The 23541-nt window shown below is 38.3% G+C and overlaps 1 protein-coding gene across 1 annotated transcript in view; it reads left to right on the forward strand.

Annotated features, from left to right (window-relative positions):
* Window positions 1–23541, forward strand: part of LOC135474015 (kelch-like protein 5) — a 66510-nt gene that overhangs the window by 33882 nt on the left and 9087 nt on the right. Inside the window, 1 exon segment of the mRNA XM_064753996.1 lies at window positions 10180–10499. Coding sequence (XP_064610066.1) covers window positions 10180–10499 — 320 coding nt within the window.

Consider the following 23541-nt stretch of genomic DNA (forward strand, 5'->3'; position numbering starts at 1 on the left):
TTATATATATATATATATGTATATATATATATACATATATATATATATAAGAATATCTGAAGGTGATCAAGACCCTGAAATCATACTTTCGATGCCAACACATTAGATTTCCAGATAAGACATTTAGTCAAACTTCACAACAAAAACAATAAGTGAGCTTTTAAAGTTGATGCATCAGTCAGAGGAAGCATAATTTGACACTTGAGAAATGCTAAATTTTGGTGAAATGCAGTATCATCTTTCTAAATAGGAATAAGTGTTATGTACATGTATGTATGATTTCATTAGAACTTTTGTGCTCAGCTGTTTATTACCTGGACTTGTGAAGTATAGAGTTCTATATATGTAGTCCCTTTCTTCAGATAATAACACATTAGAGTCTGTTATCTACAGTTCTATATATGTAGTCCCTTTCTTCAGATAATAACACATCAGAGTCTGTTATCTACAGTTCTATATTTGTAGTCCCTTTCTTCAGATAATAACACATCAGAGTCTGTTATCTACAATTCTATATATGTAGTCCCTTTCTTCAGATAATAACACATCAGAGGCTCTTATCTACAGTTCTATATATGTAGTCCCTTTCTTCAGATAATAACACATCAGAGTCTGTTATCTACAGAGATTTAATTCCTGATCTTTTGTACATAGGTGGCTTCATTCTACATGTAAATGAATTCCTTAACTAGCTTATTCTTAGGATTTCCAGCAGATATCTTCATGTCATTTTAGATGTACTCTAATTTGTTACTTTCCTCATTTTTCAAAAGCCGTATGAAACTGGTGAAGTGATCATAATGCCTTACTCCACAGCTGAACGACTTTACTCAGTAACCATACAGGAATTGCATGGTGCTATTTAAGTCTCAGGCTAAATTTATCTTCTGTAGTATATCGCTACAAGGTGTCTTTAATCAGTTCAGTGCAACATCAGATTCAGTCACACAGGTTTATACTGTACACAACATAACTTCAAGACTTCGCACATTTGGACAAACACATATATACTTGTACTGTATTTTGTGCATTGGGGGCCTCTGTGGCTCAGTTGGTTAGCACCCTGGCGTAGCATAATGTTCGGGGAGCCTTTCACCAATGCACTCACTGTGCGTTCAAGGCCAGCTTATGCTGGCTTCTTCTCCGGCTGTAGTGGGAAGGTCTGTCAGCAACATGTGTTTCCCTTGGGCTCTGCCCAGTTTTCTTCCACCATAATGCTGGCCACTGTCATATAAGTGAAATATTCTTGAGTATGGCGTAAAACATGAATGAAATAAATAAATATTTTGTGTAAAGTTTACCATTTTTCCAGTGGTGCGTATTGTGGGATTCTGAGCAGTTTATCCACCTTATAGGACCACTTAAGGGTTCATTGTGAAGTTTGATTTATTTCTTGTCACAAAAACTTTAAGTGTTGACATTTTAAGTGTCAGTTTAACGCCTGCATGTGCTTCTGAAAGTGCATTTTTACACCATACTGTTGGCGAAATACAGTGTCGGTATACATTGTTCATGTCAAAATGTCTTGACACATGCTCAATTAGTCTTGATTGAAAACTGCTGCAAAGTTATGTAACTTATAGGGCTCAAGTTCTTTGGAATTGATGAAAAGCCTGGTAACTAAGCTTAATTAGCAAAATATGGAAGTAGTTTGTTGACATAATGACATTGACAAACTCTGATATGTGTACTTTATTTCATGCTTGATTATGCCTTTTAATGAGATATTTTTGATGGATAGGATTCGGTGGTAAATTATGCATAGATGTTAACACAGATGTGTTTGTGTGTACTGGAAAGGGTTGAAATAACATGGTGGAAATATGTTTTAATTGTGGCCAGTGTTGATAAGCATATTGTGGCTGGTGTTGATAAGCATATTGTGGCCGGTGTTTATGAGCATATTGTGGCCAGTGTTTATAAGCATATTGTGGCCAGTGTTGATAAACATATTGTGGCCGGTGTTTATAAGCGTATTGTGGCCGGTGTTCATAAGCGTATTGTGACCAGTGTTGATAAGCATATTGTGGCCAGTGTTGATAAGCATATTGTGGCCGGTATTTATAAGAATGTTGTGGCCGGTGTTTATAAGCATCTCCTTTATAATCAGACCCTGAATGTCATAAACCTTAGGCTATTCTCTGAGTTACCAGGCTATGACCTGATAATCAAAATGAAAGAAGTTAATGCACAGCTAAGCCCAATTATGCAAATTTTGTTTGAAAGTTTTTGATAATTTTAAATGATATGGGACCACATAATTTATGTGCTTTTGTCACAACAAAGGCTCGACTGGAGATAAAGATATGGATTTTTTTTTTCCAAGTTCCCTTGAGGATATCATAATTTGATGCCTTAAATTAGCATTAAGAAAGATAAAGTGTGATAGGGTAATGAAGTTGCTGTTGTTGGATCCTTCTAGAATGACCCCAGATTAGCAGTTAGGGCAAAACTTTAGTTAACGGGTTCATGCTTTTTCAATTTCCTTGGACGTAAGAGAATCAAGTCATTATGTCTGTATAATGTTTTCCATGTATCTTTGTGATCTAATATATCACTAATCACAATCAAGGGAGAATGTGGGACTTTTTAGGTGTGAATAGAATCTTTGTCTTCTGTTTTAGCTTGTGTGACTGTTATATTGGTTTGGTGTATTTCAGTGTAGGTATAAATCTCAATAGCTGAACCAGTAAGCGACTGGTATCAGACTTCAGTCATGGCTGGAGATCCTTTACATACAATGTATGTGCATTTTTTTTTTTTTTTTAACTTGGACCAAAATGCATGCATTTATTTGATTTTCTATAAGAAAAACAAGCAAAGAGTGATGTTGATTTACATTAGGGAAGGTTGTGTGCTTGATATGGAGACTTGTACATGTATGTTACATTGTACTGGTGAAAGAGAATATCAGTGCACAAACCTTGTTGTCAATTGACAGTGATAAAGGGAGGGAGGGAGGAAGGGTGGGATGCGATGGGTGAAGGTCAAGGCATTTTTAGTGCAATTGCTTTGATGAAGTAATTATGATTTGACTGAACTGTGTTTTTTATAGCTTGTGAACTGACGCATCTCATACGTTTTAAAGATAGATTTTAAATGTATTTGTGTAGAACGTATTTATATATATATACATGAAATTATGCAAGAGTGTATGTGTATCAAACAACGATATTGCTGTTTGATGAAAAGACCTGCGCATAAACAGTTGTCATGCAATGTATGTATCGTGCCATATTTATCATTGTGACTCATAGATTCATCGTGTGATTGCTTTCTCCTCTCTACCCTCATATTATCCATTGTCATAGTCTGTCTCCATCAGTGTCTCAATCCCTCTTGGATTTTTTTTAATGTCCATTCTCAATTTGATGTTAAATTTCTAATTGCTTCTGAAGAGACAAAGAGACAACATCTGTAATAGGTTGGCGTAAACTTTGGCCGTGGACGCTTGTCATCCTGCTAGGCTGATTCAACTTTGCACTCGCAAACTTCGCAAGATCATTTATCAGCGCTTGACTAATTTCTTGCAGATGCATAATTTATAAACATTGCAACTGCAATCATTATCAAACCGCCCCTGTAAAAAGTGTCAAGCCTTTATCTTTAGCCTGAATCCAGCCAGATTTCACTTGATCAGACTTGTCTTATACCAGTTTACACAGGGAAGACATCATCATACTGACAGGAGTTAAGGTGGCACCAATTTTATTTTGTGTTTTACAGGTTGATTCTAAAAAATCCAAAAATAGGAATAAAAATCAAACTGAAAGTCCAGCGTTTTATTTTTTCTGGTATTGATACTTTTCTTGATATTCCAGTTTTTCAAAGATTTCCGATCATGTAAATATGTCTTCAACAGAAAAAAAAAATTGCTGGGACAGTCCACATTTCCCAGAAATTAGATGAGTTTTATTTTTATTCCCTCTTCCAACATTAGAAAAAGATTTATTCTGCCTGTAAAACAACAGTGTAGACTGTTTTGGCCGAAGGGTTTTACACCATAGCTCAGGTGGCATGTGCCTTAAGAGAGGAAACTTTTTTTTTGTATTCAGGTCCTGTGGTTATGTATTCCACTGTAAGCATTCATCAATAAAGAGAGTTAAAATCTCTCTTCAGGACTTGTGTTAAATGGATTTTAAATTTTTGCACATTTACCTGTGAAATACATATTACTAAATCAAATAGCACCCTCTAAATATTCAGATGTCAATTTCACTAGTGGTAAATGAGGGAAAAAACGAAATGCACAAGTGTAGTGATTTGTAGGAAGGACTCGTATGTTTTCATTGCCTTTGTTCTGACATTTTTTTTTTTTGTTAAGGTCGGATAAGGGACTAGTTCTGTTCTGCTGGTATAAGATTACAGCTATTCCCAAAATACTAATTTATCAGGTTATGCCATCCACCCTGCTTCCTATCAAGTATCAACACTAATTAAACGTGGGTAATTACTACTTGCTAATGTATGTTTTTCTGGGAGGGTTACCCCAGATTGTAGCCTTGCTAGGCAGCTGGCCTGCAGACGATATACACACACTGATAGCTGGACAAATGGATCTGTGTTTATTTAATCAGAGCATCCTTCAGACTGAGAAGGCTTCTCTCCCCTGGCTTAACTCTGATACAGCTCTTGTATCTATGGCAGTTTGATGGCCATGTCTACCCTTATGTGACTGTTGGTTGCTGAAACGTGACCTATATATAACTGACCCATATTGCACAGACTCCTTCTATCTCCACTTACCAGTGTAAATTTCTGTTGTATCAGTCAGTTATAGAAATATAAATTAACCATAGTTAAGTTTCAGTTAAACATTTAACATTTTCATCTCCTTTCATGAGGTAGCTATTAAAACCACCACACATAAGCCATATACTAAACTGCACGCAAGGCATTTATGGTAAACAATATGTTACTGGTCAGGTGTTCACTAGGGTATGGTGGTGAGTTCATATTTTTTCTTTCATTTTCTTCTTTTTTTTGCATGCAAAACTTTCGGAAATGTTGCTTTGAGATCCTTTTCAAGGATATTGGATCAACTAATTTCCAACATATGAGTAAATCTATGGTTCTCTGACAGCTGTGGTGGAGCTGAAGTACATGTACTATCTTAGTATTAAAGCGAGCAAACTTCATTCTTTCTTGTCCCTACATGTATACATGCATGTGACAGTTTCGTAGGCAGGGTCATTCTTTTTACCCTCTTTATTTATTGATGTACAGTCATGAATCCGTGTGCGAGTGGTATACTTTAGGAGCTCTCAGTTCTGATAACCAGCGTTGTAGAAAAAAAAAAGCTTTCTCTGTGTTTAAGTGTAATAGCAGGTGTTGCAGAAAGGTTACAAGGGCTTTCAGCTGATGGCCTGTCTACCAAAGAGATAAAAGCATGGTGTGAGACCTTGTATGTAATTAGTACAAATGGCCCTGAATTATCGGCTGTGGAACCACAGGAAAGCAGCCGGAGGGTACCTGTCACCTAAGGGGTTAAAAAAAAAAAATGAAACGGCTGCTACATCTCCCAGAGCACAGTCCCTCAAGGAGACACAGGCTATTCTTCAGCTCTGGTGTTCTGATTATTTCCACGCTAATTGAGCTGGTCATAAAAAAAAGAGGCTGGATGGACGCAATGTTCAGACATTTACATATCAATGTCAGTGCAGAGGGCTGGTCCAATGGGAGAGAGTCTGTGTGGTAGCAAGAGCGATGACAACAACCACTACCACAGCCAGGATGGGAGGATAAAGACTCTCTTGTCAGGTGATCGCATCCAGAGCTGCTGTCCCCTCCTTTACTCAGTACTATCTAGGCCCTGCCTTGAGAGTGGTCACCCCTGTGCAGGAGAGCAGAGAAAATATTGATGTGTTTATTATGAGAAGGGAAGCAGGAGTGGGTTGAGGAGAGAGAGAGCCTTGTATGTAGCAAGCAGACTGGCAGTAATACAACAGTTGTCCCCTCTGACAACAGGCCTTGGCTAGCTGATCTTTGCTTCTCTCCACTGATCAACATGCTGGCCGCTGCTTGGTGACATTTGGACATCGCACAATCCTTTTTTTATTGGACTGTCAATTGTTATATGCTGGCTCTGTTACTTCGCCTTGGCCCACATGGATTGTGATCTGGATTTAGGGGCTTAATAACAGAAATGTTGACATGTGAGTGACTGTTTGTGAGATGTAAAGCCGTGTCGACTGTCAAGCCAGTTTTCTGGGTATAGAATTAGACCAGACTGTCCACCACACATGACCACCGACCATTCCACCAGCACAAATGCTGTCCAAGAAAAGCCTGGGATTATGGGACAAAGTGGCCTTGAGATCTTGCAGGTGACATGTTTACATCTACATTGATTGTAACGTGTATTTTTAATTAATATAATTAATTTAATTTTATTATTTACCTTAAGAAGATAGGAAATGCTCGTCTAAGAATGTGTGACATTAAACCATAATCACTCTTCTATTGTAAAAATGTGATACAGTCAGTCTTATTAATTGTGGTTGGTGGGAAGATCTGCCATCAACCTGCAGATGGTTGTGGGTTTCCCCCCAGGCTTTGTCTGATTGCCTCCCACCATAATAGTAGCCACTGTTGTGTAAGTGAAATATTCTTGTGTATGGCATAAATAAATTAATTAATATTAATTTCAATGCTCTTCCATTTTCATTTCTTTCAAAAAAAAAAAACCATGATTAGTTTTCCAAATGGAGATGATTTGATATAATTTCTGTGTGATAAACTGCATGAATAGTAATTATTAATGTCTTTATTAGGGTGAGACTCATTTTATCATTTAAGAAATATTCAAATAACTGGATAGTTAAAAAGCAGAAAAGCCCAAGTAGCCTTTGGACTGAGGCTGATCCTCTTTTAGCAAAGGAATTAAATTGAAAATGTGAAATATATATTTCTTAAATTTTTTTTTGTTTTGATTTTGTATTTATGAAATTCATTAATGTGCCTTATTACTGAAAATAATGAAAAGCATTGATCAGATAAATACATAAATCTATTTGATGATATTATCTGTACAGCAGTGTACAATGCACTGAAATATCATCTCTAGCGTGTTTTTATGCGGGGCTGTCTCTGTCTTTAATAAAATGCATGTATACAGTACTGGAAGTAATCAAAACTTTGGTGATCCATAGACATGACAGCATTGCATAGTCCAGATCAGTTTTTTTCTGTGGCTTTGTCACTTCTGTCATGACGGACTCCCGGCAGTTGTGCTGATTGCATTTTTTAGATCATTATCGAGTGCATGTTTTAAAGGCTGGCAACGAGGCGTAATTAATCAATATCTTAGTTATATGAATGCATATGTTGTGTATTTGATGTGCTAGTGCATGCATTCCAATCTGTGAGACTGAAATCCTAGCGTGTGGTGCCTCTACTCATTTAACACACTCCAACGATTCCATCGGTTTCATTGTTCACTATCACTTAAAGTCACTCACCCAGAACATATTAAAATGAGGGAAATGCCTGAGTAATGTAACAAAGTTGTGCAGAGAAAAAAATCCTACTTGTTTATTTGTAAGTTCTTTGAAAGGAGAAGACTTGACTGCATGCACCTGTTAAGAAAACCTTGGCATACAATGCACATGAGTGAAAAAGCTTGATGGTAGTTAATACATTTCACATCCACTATCAAACATTCTGCCATGGTGAATATGTTTCCAGGCATGATGAATAATGCTTTCATGCAGTGTAACTGTTACCATGCATTATAGATATGTTTCCAGGCAGTGCAAATTGGTTTTTAGTTATTATATATATGTTTCCGGGCAGTGCAAATTGGTTTCCCGTTATCACAGATATGTTTCAAGGCAGTGCAGATTGGTTTTTAGTTATTATATATATATGTTTCCGGGCAGTGCAAATTGGTTTCCAGTTATTATAGATATGTTTCCAGGCAGTGCAAATTGGTTTCCAGTTATTACAGGTATGTTTCAAGGCAGTGCAGATTGGTTTTTAGTTATTATATATATATGTTTCCGGGCAGTGCAAATTGGTTCCCAGTTGTTATAGATATGTTTCCAGGCAGTGCAAATTGGTTTCCAGTTGCTTCCATTGACTGTAAATATGCTTCTAGGATTTGTAAATGTTTCCATAGTAATGGAGTAAAAATATGCTTATTAAAATTGTTTATTTGGTTCAGAATTTCTATCCAAGTGTGTTAATTGCATGAATTGAAATGTTTCAATTTTAGGAGCATCCTGAAATACATACTCTCAGGAAATAATATTTCTCTTTAATAAAATGAATGCACAATATAACAAATGGTTGACAGATGTGGTCAAGATACAATAACGTCCCAGTTTTGTGCATGTCAGGCTACTCACTAGCTAAGACACTTGAAGCACTGGTTCACCGTGAATGTCAGGCCATTGACCAAGTCATGGTTGAATCCAGATTTTGCTTCTCCAGCTGAAGCTTCAAGTCTAGGGCATTCTCAGGTACATGTACGTTTACATTAATCAAAGGGTGGTTTGCTTCTCGCATAAATTTGACAACCCTCTTCTGTGAAAAAATGTGCAAAAATCCCAATATCTGACACATCCCACAAAAGTTGGCTTTCATGTCATCTTGCACTCAGGACCACTCGCAAGTAAATCATCCATGTTAAACATTTGACAGACAACTGAAAAATGGAGCTGTTTGTTGCAACTCTTACATATCTGCTTGTTGCAGCTACAAATTTTCAGCATATTTGATTAAACACCAGTCAAATAAATGGCTCAATCAGGTTTCTACATGTATATCTCTACCAAACAAAATAGTAAAAGCTTTGGCATACACTGTGGTATTTATGATAGCCATACCAATCATGCCCAGCTAGTAATTGTCAGTATGTGCAAATCTCGCGGTCATAAAGTGCATATGTAACCTGGAAATGCCATGCTTCGGCTTGGAGCTGTGCATGCATACAAGCAATTACACAGCAGTGCGTTCTGAAATTGCTCTAGTTTTCAGCTTACTAAGAGTGCAGACACACATGACTGTGCTGCTGATATTAAAACAGTGCTGTGTTTATTATTACCGTGCGTTAGCGATGACTGCCATGTGGCTAGACGCTACTGCTGCATCTGTCGCTTCTTCATGCTTGACTAGACTCTTGAAGTCTACAGATTTGATACACCCCTTATAGTCTGGCGTCTCGTTTTTTTGATGGTGACTGCTATACTAATAGTATTCAAATACACTTTCTTACGCCATTGACATGTTAGGTTCTAGTTCGCTGAATAAGAACTTAAAGTCATTTTTGTGTATAAAATTCTTCCTGTTAATGGCTTAAAATGCCGTCATGCAGCAACTCTTTCGTGAAACAATATAAGAGTATACAATTTCCTCATGAATTACAAATAATTGTAAGCTTAATTCTTCTGGATTTTTCTCTCCCCCATTACATGTACTTCACACTTAATTTAAAGCCGATTTGGTAACAGGAGAGTCTTGGTAATAGGAGACTCTTGCAGGGTGTTGACTGTTGACAGAGTGTTTATTATGGAGATCAGCCAGTTTCCCAGATTGGCCGTCAGAAGGGTGTTTGTCTTATTCTCTTTCCCCACCAACTCTCAACTTAATCCTGTTACCACTGCTTGGATAACCATGTTCTCTGGGCCAAACCCTCCACCATGATCACTGTATCAAAATCCTAAGCCAAAACTGACAGGTGCAGCAGCCATGTCTTGATACTGCTGATAAACTTTTCAACATTCACAGGACGGTGTTTATTTAAAACTGTGTATCATTTCTTCCTTGTCAAAAGTTTTCATTGAAACCCAAGTCATTCTCTTGAGCCTTTGTTAGTAGAATTTTATAACATTGTACCAGGAACTTCCCTGTCAGGAGCTGTCAGACATGCTTGTAACTGTATATGTACCAAGTGACACTTAAATGCGTTAAATGCAAACTTTTTTTTTTTTTCGCACAAGTGAAATGTTAACTTTTACACTCTTTTGAAGCTTTCTTATCAGATTTATATGACCAGGAAATAGAGTTTAAAAGAACATGATTTGTATGATAAACGGTGCTAGCGATCTAGACAATTCTTCCCTAAAGTTAATGAAAGAATCTCTCCATAAGTGCCTTGAGTTCATACACAAGGTAGCTTGTAAGTGCCATCAGTTTGTTGCTCACCTGAAACTAACCAGCATTTTGTCTTATTTCCAGGTACCTGGTCCACCATACCTATGGCAACTACAACTGTTCAAGAATGGACGATATCGTAGGCGATGAATATCGCTCGTTGAACCATTGTGAACGCATGATGAAGAAAATGGAAATGTACGTGAGCAAGAAACAGTTATGCGATGTGATACTGGTAGCGGGATCCAAGCGAATCCCAGGCCACCGGGTGGTTCTTAGTGCTGCCTCCGATTACTTTGCGGCCATGTTTACTAGTGATGTGCGCGAGGCCACCATGGAGGAGATTCAGATGAAGGACGTGGATCCAGAGGCTCTGGCTGCTCTTGTCCATTACACTTATACAGGTGAGCTGCTGGCACATGATGTGTTACTTTGTGAAGGTTAATTCTTCTGCTTTTTTTTTTGTAAATGTTTTAAGTCTTGCAATAGAACTTCAGGAGCTCAAACAAAGGGCCCCTGACCAATGAGATTTTAGCTTTTAATCCATTTCCCACTATGCGGTTCTTAGTATAGAGGTTAGCCAGATATCTTGCAATAGGCATTCTTTAGTGTAGCATTTAGCACCTGTCAGATTAAAAAAAAAATGTATAAATTTTAAAAATTCTTTCTTAAGATTTCAAGGCGTTTAACACCAATCAAATAATTAAACATTTTGATGATTTCGATTCAGAGCAGATAATTTTGCTAATGCATTTTCGGCTTGCAATGAGATGATGCAAAAAAGAGAAACATGTCTTTTACTGTTTATCTGAAGTTTTTTTGTTTCTGTTCCTTTCATTCCTATTAGCTTTTCTCTAACTGTCTTATTTGTTACTCTAAAATGTAAAAAATGCCCTCAGGTAATTTTATACCCACATGCAACTACATACCTTAATGATATGTTCACAGTTAAAGAATATGTCCCATAGATATTTTATAAGAAATTTCCTTCTGACATTAACTTCGTCTGAAAATATTCAGACCATGTGAGCAAGTCTGTATCTTTGATCTTGTAACTTTAATTATCTACTACCTTTAACAGAAGGGATTTAACTACAACGCAGTTTGATAAGGATGATGACTGTTTAAGTTAAGAGCACAGCTTTGTTATACCCTTGGGTATCCGGACGTTGTGCCTCTGTGTCTCTGTGCGTTTGAGGGCTGCATTCTTTAGATACAGATCTGGCCTCAGCTAGTTGTAGATACCTCTAGAGATCAGCTCGCTATTTCAGCTGGGATTATGAGCGGGTTGTACCATGTGCCTCGATCATGATAACCACCTCCCCACCCCACCCCACCCTAAAGACACTAAGGTGTTTGAAGCTCGGCGGTCCCTGGACAATAGTCTGATCAAGATTTATTTTGTGGTAAGGGATCACTGGTTGAATGCTAAAACAGTTCTCAGGGTCGTCTGCACTGTCTGAATCAGTTCACAACACAGTGGTTGTAGCTGGAGGAAAAAAAGAAACGTAGACTGGCATTATCCTAAGTGAATCTTGGATGCCTTTTCAGTGAAAATAACACTTACTTGAAGGGCTCTTCTGCCAGATGCAATCGCCGCAGTCTGTAGAGATAGACTGCATAAACAGGGCCATTTGCCACAATAATTCCTAGATTTTGACCCATTTACATTTTGTTTGTAAAGATCCACTTGAACAGTGGTTTTTTCTTGATTAACCATATAACACAGTAATTCCCATTTTGATCCACACAATTTTATCTTCTGTTTATTCATTTAATTAAATGGGGTTGTCTTGAGCATTCATGTGGCATAATGACGCTAAGATTTTTTCCCATTTATGTCTTCCATTAAAATATCCATATCAAGCATTTTCTCCTATCAGCCTGTGGCAGTTTGATTGGTGAATCAGCAGTTCTGAGACTGTTGAATATTTTCTACGTTTTGTATATGACATTCAGTTTTTGTTGCAATGCTGGTATGCTAGATAAAATTTCACATTTGCACATCATTTCATTTACCAACAGGTTTTAATATCATTTAAGGGGCGTCTGTGGCTCAGTCGGTTAGCGCACTAGCGCAGCATAATAACCCAGGAGTCTCTCACCAATGTGGTCGCAGTGAGTTCAAGCCCAGCTCATGCTGGCTTCCTCTCTGGCCGTAAGTGGGAAGGTCTGAGAGCAACCTGCGGATGGTCGTGGGTTTCCCATGGGCTCTGCCCGGTTTCCTCCCACCATAATGCTGGCCGCTGTCGTATAAGTGAAATATTCTTGAGTGCGACGTAAAACACCAATCAAACAAATAAATAAATAATATCATTTAATTAGCTTGATAGACACTGGACATTTGGACTCTGATCCAATTTACCATTATAAGCAACCTCATAGAATTGACATGCATGAAAACCACCTGCTGTGACCATACATTGTGCAGCACTGTTTTCACATTGAGGTTTGGTATAATTGTATGAGCCCGCCAAGTTATACTACTCTGTAATATTACCTCAGTCTACAAAGGCATTTTTGGTGTGGCTTTTGTTGATGAAATTACACTACATGTAACTGGAGTAGTTTCATATAGCCTGAATAGAACATTGATATGTAAATACACATAACAGCATATTGACATTTTTAAACATCAAATGTTCGTTACACTGCAGGGAACATTTTAATGAAGGAATTTTTGTTGGGACAGTTTTGAAGATTGGTGAATTTTCCATTCCCACAGCTGAGATATTAGGCAACATTCTTGCTGGACAGATGACAAGCTGTTATTTTTCCACACATTCCACTGGCAACTGGAGCATTTGCTAATTAGTAAACTCAGCTTTTTTGTCAAGTAAACAAGGTCTGTTGAAGCGATGGTATAACGGTTAATAGTCTTGTCTTCCACAACATCGAGGGAAGAGAATGCCAAACAGAACAGAATTTGTGTTTGTTTTGTGTGTTTTGCTGGCTCTTTGTGCCAGTAGTTTCCAGGGGGTGATCCATCCAACTCCCAGCTAATATCCCATTTAACGCTCAAAATTCTTGTGTAAAAGGTGAAGATAGGCTGGTGCCAAAAAACACCCATGTTGTCCCGGACATGGCTTGTTGGAAGTCTTTTTCCATATTAGAAGTGACTGGTTTCTTTACATGTGTATGTAACGAATGCCTTGTATTATACAAAATGCACTGGGAAGTTTTAAGCTAGGCTGTTTGCTGGAGTTCTATGTGTGTTTTATTGATGTTGGGGGCATGAGGAATTACTTCCATTGGAAAACCTTTCTCTGATAAATGGGATGATTAGGGATAGAGGCCAGGGAAATATTTACTGTGGGTGAATGTGGAAACAGGCTTCATATTGTTATGGCTGGGGATGGATTAGAGTGTAGAGGGGGAGTGCTGTGAAAACATGCTCTGAGAAACAATAACAGTTTACCTCATCCTGATCTCCCCGTGGGAGGATAAAAGTTGGGCCATCCTGTCAGTGGTACTTACCCAGGAATTATCCTACTTAAGTATCTACATCTAAGTGTGTGTGAGAAAATATGGGTATTGTCATTATTTGTGAAATAAGTTGATTCCTGATGAGAAAGGAATCATTTTCTTTAAGGAACATGCTGATTAAGTTTCACCTGGGGCTGTTGTATACGTGTAAAATAGTCCCAGGTTTTGTGTATTGTCCAGTCCACATTTATAAAATTATGTGATCTCTCTTTTTTGGGGGGGATTTGTCCACCAACCATAAACATGACCATCAACGTTGTATATTAAAGTGAAAAATCCCACAAAACATGTATGGCATTAAACATCAATGACATAAATACATTTTTAAGATTTCCTCAACATAAAAAGTGCAGCAGTATTTCTCCACGTTTATATGATCATTATTTTCAAGCCTACCTATATGGCCTTCTTGATTTGAAATTGCCTTAAATATGGCATTAAATATTAGTCTTATTACAAAAATTTATATGATTTTACATGTGGTTGTCCTCCAAAAAGTTTTTATGTACGACTTGCTTAACTTAGATATCACCCTCAGATACATGTGTACCATGAATGCTAAGACACACAGGTTAAGATCATTGGCAAGGTACAATGGTGTGTTACTTGTATTTACATCCTATTGCACGTGAGCCTGTATCGCGAGTTATGGTTATATGTTAGGCAGGAATTCTACAGCAGGGGACATGTCGTATGTTGTCCAAGGACAATGTAAGCCTGACTGATATTGATTTTAGTCCTCTCTTGAGACCCAAAAGTTCACACATGGATAGGACTGTCAGAGTTAGAAATAACTGGGGTCAGGAGAGATCAGTTGCACCATTAATAACCATGTAGGAAGGGAAGCTTCCTTCCTTAACACCTTCCTGCTTACATGGCCAATTTAGCAGCAGCTAGTCCCAGGCTGTTAGAGGCATGGCCAACAGCTAGACAAATAGATTACACTGACGGTGGTAATTAACAATCTACTAATGGAGATATAGGACTTCGTTGACCTGGATCCGGGAACGTCCGGGAACGAGTTTCTAGCATCTGCCAGATATTAGGACTGAAAACTGCAAGGATAAATTTACCTAAGTATAGGATATACACATGGGGAAATTCTTAAGTATGGTGATAAATAGTATTGAAATAAACATGTACTTGTGTGTATTTTAAGGGAGTCTGTACTTCTGTACGCTTTCATATTCAAGTTTGAAGTGTTTGGTTTTAACACCATTTTCAAAATGCAGTTGTATGGCCAACTCCTTGCACTCACTAAAACTGGATTCATTTACGCGTGGTAACTTTGCCAAAACACATTGAACTAAAGTAAATGCACGTAATATGTTTGGAGAAGAGTAAGATCTAAAAGTTCAGGCATGTTACATGTGATGTTCATAATGACAAGAATAGCCCCCATCTAGGATATGACCAGTATTTAAACAACAAGGGTATCCCCAGTCCTCAGTTAGAAAAAGTATATCTTCAGCCGTAAGATAATAAGGCTTTCCCCTGTCTGTAAACAAATGTATCTCCAGTCTTTATGGGTTTGCCCCATTTAATATAAGTCATGTTTCATGCAGAGTTTGGTTGTTAAAACTGTGGTTTGATTTGTAACTTGGTAGAACAGTTCTCATCACTTTTCTGCTAGTTTTTGTGAGAAATCTAAAGACATGTGTCCCTGGGTATTAGGGGTGAAAGTTTCCAGTCGTCGGTGGGTTGTGAAAGAAGATAGGATTTGCCAGGCAGGACAACTGCTGCAATATGGAGAATTCACTATAAATAGGTGATCCTTTCTAGCATTGTCATGTCTGACTAGGCCCAATTCTTTATCCATTCAATCAGAAGCAAAACATTTTTCGACCTCTCTGATTGAATTCACTCAGGGTGGGTTCCTATCCTTCTTCTTGTCCCAGGAATGGAACAAAAGAAAATTGATTTACCCTGGGTCCTAAAAGCTTGTGTATTCCTACTGCATCAAAACCCACTCGATCAAGTGCTTAACAATACCATTCTCCTGTCTTGAAAAAGCACACTGTACTTTTGTAAGGAATAAATGCTTAATGAATTCTCCAGTTGTCTGTATATATATATATGTACATGTATACATGTGGAATATATATACTCTGTACTTTGACCATATAGAATAAAGATTTAATTGTCAATTTTTACTTGTTGCATTTCAGTTAAAAGAGGTTTGCATACACATGTAAAAGCTACATATTCCCCCTGGACCGACACCTTTGACCACACAAACTTGGCTAATTTCATTGAACTCCATCTTTGATTCACTTATCAATACAGTTCTCTCTGTGGAGAGGTGATGAAGCTTAAATCGGCCGTTGCGGCCACCAGATTTTGGCCCAGTCTTTTATTGGCCTGCCAGTTGGGACATGTTCCTCTGCTACACTATTATTCCCTGCAACAGCAATTGGTGCCAGTAAAGCGTGCACGATAGACAGTGTAATTCCATCGGCTCTGGCCATGTGATGTCTGTCCATAGGGAACTCCTTACAGATCAGGCTTCTTAAACAGGGTCGCAGTTGCTTAATTAAAGCTGTCACAGAGGTGGAGGCTGATGTGTTTTGTGGGTGTTTTAGGTCACCTGAACATCCATATGGAAGATTGGATAAAACATGCAGTGTTAAAGACTAGCATTATTGCATGATGGGTCAGGAGTTCAAATCACACAAATCCTAGACTTGTCATTGTGGATGAATCTGGAAACTAACTTTGTCCATCTAAACTCAGTGTTCATATACCAGTGTAAATAACTTTCTGTGAATGGTTCGTATTATCAATCCTTGTTCAACATGAACTCTGGTCACCAATCTGTACAGTCAGTTGAGTACAGTCAGTTGTACTTCTCCTAAAGTTAAGCCTCTCCGGCCGTAAGTGAGAAGGTGTGGCAGCAACCTGTGGATGATCGCGGGTTTCCCCCGGGCTCTGCCCGGTTTCCGCCGACCATAATGCTGGCCGCCGTCGTATAAGTGAAATATTCTTGAGTACGGCGTAAAACACTAATTAAATAAATAAATAAATAGCTAAAGTTAAGCATTTTTCAAGTGACGCATTTTGTTTAATCCAGATTGATTAATCCACCTTATAATGCCACTTTAAAGGGTTTTTTTTAAAAAGTTATTAGTAGTTTCTTATCAGAAAGAATCAGGTGTGGGCATCAAAAGTATCATTTTAAGGCCTCTACATGCTGAAAGAGCATTCTTACATACCAAACTAGGTGACAGTATACAAATAATTTTAGACCTCTTTGGTTGCCTAATGGTTAGAGCATCTGCCTTCAGAGACCCGGCATCAAACCCAGGTCAGGTCATACTATAGAGCACTCAGCAAGGGAACAGGACTGGTTGGCCTGGTGTCAGTATAATTTGACTAGGTGGGGTGTCATGTGAGGTGTCTTCAGTATGATACTTCAGTGGCGACAGCACTTTGGCAACATGGACTCATCATGCCACAAGAAGACACAATTTATGTATAAACACCTAAAGACTCCTCGTTGTCGTATGACGAAAAGATTGTTAAGTACAACATAAAATCCCAAGCATACATGCATGTACATACATACATACATACATACATACATGTACATACGTACATATATGTACATACATACATATATACATACATGTACATACATACATACATGTACATACGTACATATATGTACATACATACATACATACATACATACATACATACATATACATACATACATACATACATATATACATGCATGTACATACATACATACATACATACATACATACATACATACACACAGTTTTCATATGATGTTTATATATCTTACAATACTTGTAATATCAACTTTCTTATGTAAGCATACATATAAGTAAAAATTGTACAGTGTTGTTAAACCCTGGACAGATCCCTCACATGTGTCTTCTATTTTCTTGAGGTGTAAGAAAACACACACACATTTTCTTCTGCTCTCCGACATTGTTTACACTCCAAGTGGTGTGTAAGAGAAGTCAGGTGTCAGCAATACAACACAAGTTTATCTCGGATGGGAGCCTGAATCTCCTGAAGTGCTTGGCATTAAGTGACAGGAGATAGGTAGATTGCTGGGCAGGGGTGACATGTCTACAGCTCTGCCCAGCATGCCATTGACAGCTACTACAGATTCAATTTCAGTATTGCACCAAAAAGTCACCCATTTTGCTGAATACTGAGAGTTCTATTGGTGTTAAAATGGTGATTTGAGGATCGTGTGGAAGGCCATGTAATGACCTACTAGAGAAATGTGACTTTAAGAACCAAAATTAATATTTTATGACCTTTTATTTGCCTTCAAAAATGTTGAATTTGATGTGAAATTCACTCATTTTACTGGATACTCAAGAGTCCTGTACATCTTATATTAGTGTTTTGAGGTTTGTTTGGAAGATAGTATAATGTCCTGCTGGAAAAATGTGAGTTTAAGGACCAAAGGGAATATTTTGTGACTTTTATTTGCCTTTATGAATGGGATTTTGGGAGTGAACTTTTAGGACAAATACAGTATGGTGAGTTTGCTTGGTGTTGCACTTACAGGTTAACATGTACATGTAGTCTGAGAATACACAACCCTTTGGTCTGTTTTGACAAGTTAGTCAGCTGTATAGGCAGGTGTATTCATGTGTATCTGTTGATCATGATAGTCAACACCCAGATCGCTGCTGAAAACCCACATAAGGTCTAACCTTGATAAGTCGTGTTTTTTTGTTGGGTTTTCTTGGGTGAAATCTAATGAAGTATCTACTGTGAGTTAGTGTGTTTATTTTTGTTGTTTTCTTGAGGAATCAAAGCCAGCCTACGTCACCGCTATACATAGTCATGTTGTAAAGATCGTGATTCAAACAGACACACTAATATCCAGAATTGGTCAGATTTTGTCTTACCAAGTGGGTGTGCATGGGTAGGGCTTTATTGTTAGTGCAAAGGAAACTGTTTCGCTGCTACACAGAGCTGGTCAAACTTGGCGAATCTCTTTATAATAACAGGACGTGCCTCAGTGATTAAGGCATGTGTGATTGAACTGTTTTAGTTTCAATCGTGATGTTGGACAGAGCCTTTAGGGATTCTCCAGCACATTGTTCGTAGGGCCTCGGTGACATTCAGCTGTTTCTGTATGGGTGTTGTTCACTATTACATTCGTTGAACATGTTTGTTAAACTTTTGTCAGTAATACATTGTTTTTTGTAATTGTGGTAATTTGAGCAAGACAGTGTGCAGTACGAAATTGCTGTTCATTTTGATAACACTTGCAGGTGCATGTGTCATGTTAATACATGAATGATTGGGGTATTATGCCAGAGGCTGTGTTTATATTTTCTAGCTACACTGTATATATAAATATAAACCCGTTTTTTTTTACACTACTATTATACAACTAGATTGAAATATATATGACATTTGTCAACAGTATTGCGAGGTGGAAAACGTGCGAGCTGTCAGATTTGTTATACTCACTTCTCTTACTGTCACATGCATGAAGAGATCAAAGAGTTTGCACCTGTTCAGGTGGGCTCATGTAAGATAATTGATATGACCTTTTATACACAGGTGTGGTAACTGACACCGCCTTTCATAGGTGATAGATGTGCACTATTACTTTGAAATAAGATGTGTTGAAGTTAGGCTGTGAGGTGGATGCTTAAACCCTCTATTCTCTCCCACCAAAACTTCCTTGGAGGCCCTCTAGAAAGATTTGGAGGCTGTGTTACATCATTATGTAGGCATGACAATACAGTTAAACCCTTGTGCCCAAAGACAGGCTTTGGTAACTGAGCTGTCATAAGCAAACAGATTTGTCTTGTTCAAAGTGAGCCTTCAAAAGAGAGCCACCCAAGTAGGCACAGTGAAGATGTCAGTGTTTGACAAGCCAATTTCTCCCTTGTGTTCAGGGTGTAAGGTGGTGACAGTAGCTGTATGATGAGATTGATGATGTGGTACATTGCCACTGACACAGAGTTAGCCAGATCTGACCTTTTAGATCACACTGTCCTTCCATCTGTCCGATAACCTCCCCTACCTCACCTCACTCCTCAGCATGGTGAACACTTATTTCAGATTGGGCTGATTGTTTGGAATATTTAATTTGGACACTGGGGGTATATTGTACAAGTAGAGTAAATTCATACTTTGTGTTTACAAACTTGATTACAGATTATCACTTGTGATCATTACATATATTTGCTCTGCCCAGTTTCCTCCAACCATAATGTTGGTCGCCATAATATATAATTGAAATATTCATCGTAAAACATTAATCAAGTAAATGAGTAATTACATAAATGAATTTGAGTGGTTAAACATCACTCGTAGTCATGTAATCCTTCATAAGACTTTTGTTTATACATGTGCCATTCTTAATAAAAAGAATAAAATGTATAGATAATAATCTGTAGACATTTATTTTATACCGGCTCTTCTAATCACAGTTTACGTGGGAACGTCTGCTAGCAATCTGCGGATGGTTGTGGGTCCTCCCCCTACCCATCCCCCCACGCCCCCCCCCCTCCCCCACCCCGCCCATCTGGCTCTGCCTGATTTTCCTCCCACCATAATGCTGGCCGCCGTTGTAAAAGTGAAATGTTGTTGTGCACGGTGTAAAACACAAATGAATTAAAATATCTAACTAAATAAATCTTGGTTTGATTTGCTTTGCCTCTGAAATGATACATGTATTTATGCCAGAATGCATATTTTTTTTCTCAAACAAAGCTGTGTATTAATTTCTAGCTGTGAACAGGACGTCAATTGAAGGGAAATCTTTATTGAAGATTACTTCAGTCAGAATTGAAAATAAAAGGTATCATTGTTAATAACAATTTAAAGATACAGATAAAACACATATTCCAAAGTTACAGTAATGACTTACATTAGGAAATAAAACGAATGTCATTATGTTAGGAGGTATCAATGGTTACTTGTGTGTGCATATCATTTATTTACTTTCCCTAGTTCTCTTTGATCTTACATTAAGGTTTAATTACAAACAAATTGCGGCACACTTCAAACAAACTAAGGTAGGCGAATAATTCAGTTTGGACCACCCATACTGAGGATCAGTCAGGAGATTGCACAAGATCAAAGGGCGTAATCTACCACATGGATTCTCTTTGACATGAGTTCATCTCCGTTGTTTGTAATTACATATGTGGTAGAGGCCTCGACCATCCGGGTGCGTATGTATGTATTACTTCCATGTGTGCAGGACTGAGGTATTGAGGAATGTTTCGATGAGTGAGGGATGGATGTGAACCAGATCTTACATCAAATGACAGGGTTTTTTTGGTGTCATTTGTCATCTTTTTATTGGCTCCTGGTAACTCTTGCAGTTTGTTTGAGTGATTATGTACGTGTAGGAGTGGAGGAGTCTTAGTCTCTGAAATTGATCCATTCATTGACTACACCAGAAAAGAAACATAAAGCTTACGACCAAAAATTAATGTCAAAAATGTTGAATGTCCAAAATTTCACCGACTGGCCAATGTTGACATACATAGTATGTGGTAAATATTACTGACTGACCAAGCAGTTGACTTATAGACAGACAAACAGACAGACAAACAGACAGCCACCAGACTGATGTATAACACTGAAGGTATGGTAGTTTGTTTGGTACAACAGTAGGCTTGCTTTGAAAGGTGGGATCATTTTCTCCATCCAAAAGGATATGAAGTATATAACAACAACAGCTCAAGACAAAGATCACAGTGGCAGTTTGCTATTACATTTTTATTCAGATTTTTAACTCCAGAAACATAAGAATTATGAAAATTGGAAGCTGTATTGTTGCTCCAGTTGGGACTGAAAGTTGTGGCCAACCTCTGAGGAAGACTCCGGGGGGAGGGGGGGGGGTGCTTCGTGGCCAAGGTGGTTAGTACGCCACAATGACCCAGAACCCTCTCACCAATGCCGTCACCATGAGTTCAAGTCCAGCTGATGCTGGCTTCCTCTCCAGCTGCATGTGGGAAGGTCTGTCAGTAACCAGCCGGTGCATTGGTTTCCCCCAGGCTCTGCATGGTTTCCTCCAACCATTGTACTGGCAACAGTTGTATTAATGAAATATTCTTGAGTATGGGTAAAACAACAATCAAATAAATAAGAAAGAAGTTGGTGTGAACATTTAGAGATTAGAGATTTCAAAATGCATAATTTAAAATGACAGTTGCAAGTGGATACAGTGGATATAGATTAACAAAAGGAATAACACACTTTATTCAGTGTTAACAATATCAAACATCATTGAGTAGAGTTCACAACCTCACTCTCAGATGGTAGTGCATGTAGGTCAAATGGTTATAAACTGTACCATATAGATGTGTAAGTAAAGGTGTGAACAGTGTGACCCTTGACCTTTATCTTTATCTGGGGAGTCCTACTCCACCAGAAGGGACACTTGAGCTAAGGTCGATCAGGGAGGCATGTTTCTGGTACAGGCCACTACATATCACTTCTTCTGTATGAAAACTTAATAACGCCGTAATTGCTGGCCTTTCTTCAAAAGCGTATGGCAGATTGCAGAAGATAGTGCCTCTTGATGCGGCGCGTCCTATCGTATCACACCTTCCAAAATGGGCTCGTGGGAGAAATAAAAGAATTATTGATTCCAGAAGCCAATGTTATTGTGGCAGGGTTTTATTATGCATTCCGAGTGTGTTGTGATTACCCGGTTGTTGCTGGAGGGGGTAGGGGAGGTATTAGTCAGACATCTCATCCTCTGCTGCTACTGCCTAAGTGCTTGGGGAGGAGGGCAGACATGCGGGGGATTTCCGGGGAGGTGAAGTGCTTCAACCCAAGGCTAAACTGTGTCTTCCTGAACATTGACACAGATTCTCTCTGCTTTGGATTCCTGGGAGGAGGGGGGCGGGTGTTTTTTTTTGGGGGGGGGGAGGGGGGATCTTGGTACATGTATTAGGCGGGAGCAGTGTTACTGGCAACAGCAGATACTGTCAATAATGGTGTGAGGATGAATTATTCTGTATACAGATGGATGCATTGGATGCACAATTGAATCTCTTTGGTATACATGTACATGTGTATGGATGAATTCTTCTCTTTACATGTATGAATCTCTCTATGCATGTACATGGCTGATCTCTTTAGTATATCATGCATATTTTTGAATCTCTTGATATATACATGGATGAATCCATGGATGCACATTGATGAATTACTTTGTATAAATGGATGACCAATATACACGGGTGGTCTTTCTAGCATACATTTGTGTGGATGAATTCTTTTGTATACATGGACGAATCTTTTACTATACATAGACAAATCCCTTTGTGCTCATAGATGAAAAATGACCTGCCCGGATAGCACAGTTGGTAAAGCGTCCGCTTGGGGAGCGGTAGATCCAGGATCAATCCTGGGTTGAGTCACGCCTAAGACTTTAAGAGAGGAATGCCTCGCTTGGCGTTCACATGAAAGAGATAGTGCAAGAAATGGTTGACCCATATATAATGGCTCAGGCGGGGCGGCTTACTTGCCTTCGGTAAGTTGTCTCAGTGAAGCAGCACCAGATAAAGGAGCAGAGGTAATCCGTCCTGCAACAAGGCGGTACATTACACACACCTTAAGAATTCCTTCGTCATCATATGACTGAAAAATTGTTAAGCACGACTTCAAGCCCCAAGCACTCACTCACTCACTCTTATGTAAATGTAGATGAATATACAGATATCAATTCTATTGTAAAGTAGATGAATCTCTAGAATTATTTTGTATACATTAGGGATCTGTTCTGCATGTTTGAATAGTTTTTTCTATATCCATTAATGCAGTCTTCTGTATACCTGAATCAGTATTTAAAAGAATTTATTTTGTGCATGTATGGATGAATTCTCTGTTGCAAAATGTATAAGTTGTTCTTGAAATGGATTTGTCTTCGTGTATAGATGGATTTTCATTAAATGGAGATATCTTTTACACATATGAATGCATTGTTCT

This window comes from Liolophura sinensis, chromosome 8 (assembly GCF_032854445.1).
Source record: "Liolophura sinensis isolate JHLJ2023 chromosome 8, CUHK_Ljap_v2, whole genome shotgun sequence".
In the NCBI taxonomy this organism is placed as follows: domain Eukaryota; kingdom Metazoa; phylum Mollusca; class Polyplacophora; order Chitonida; family Chitonidae; genus Liolophura; species Liolophura sinensis.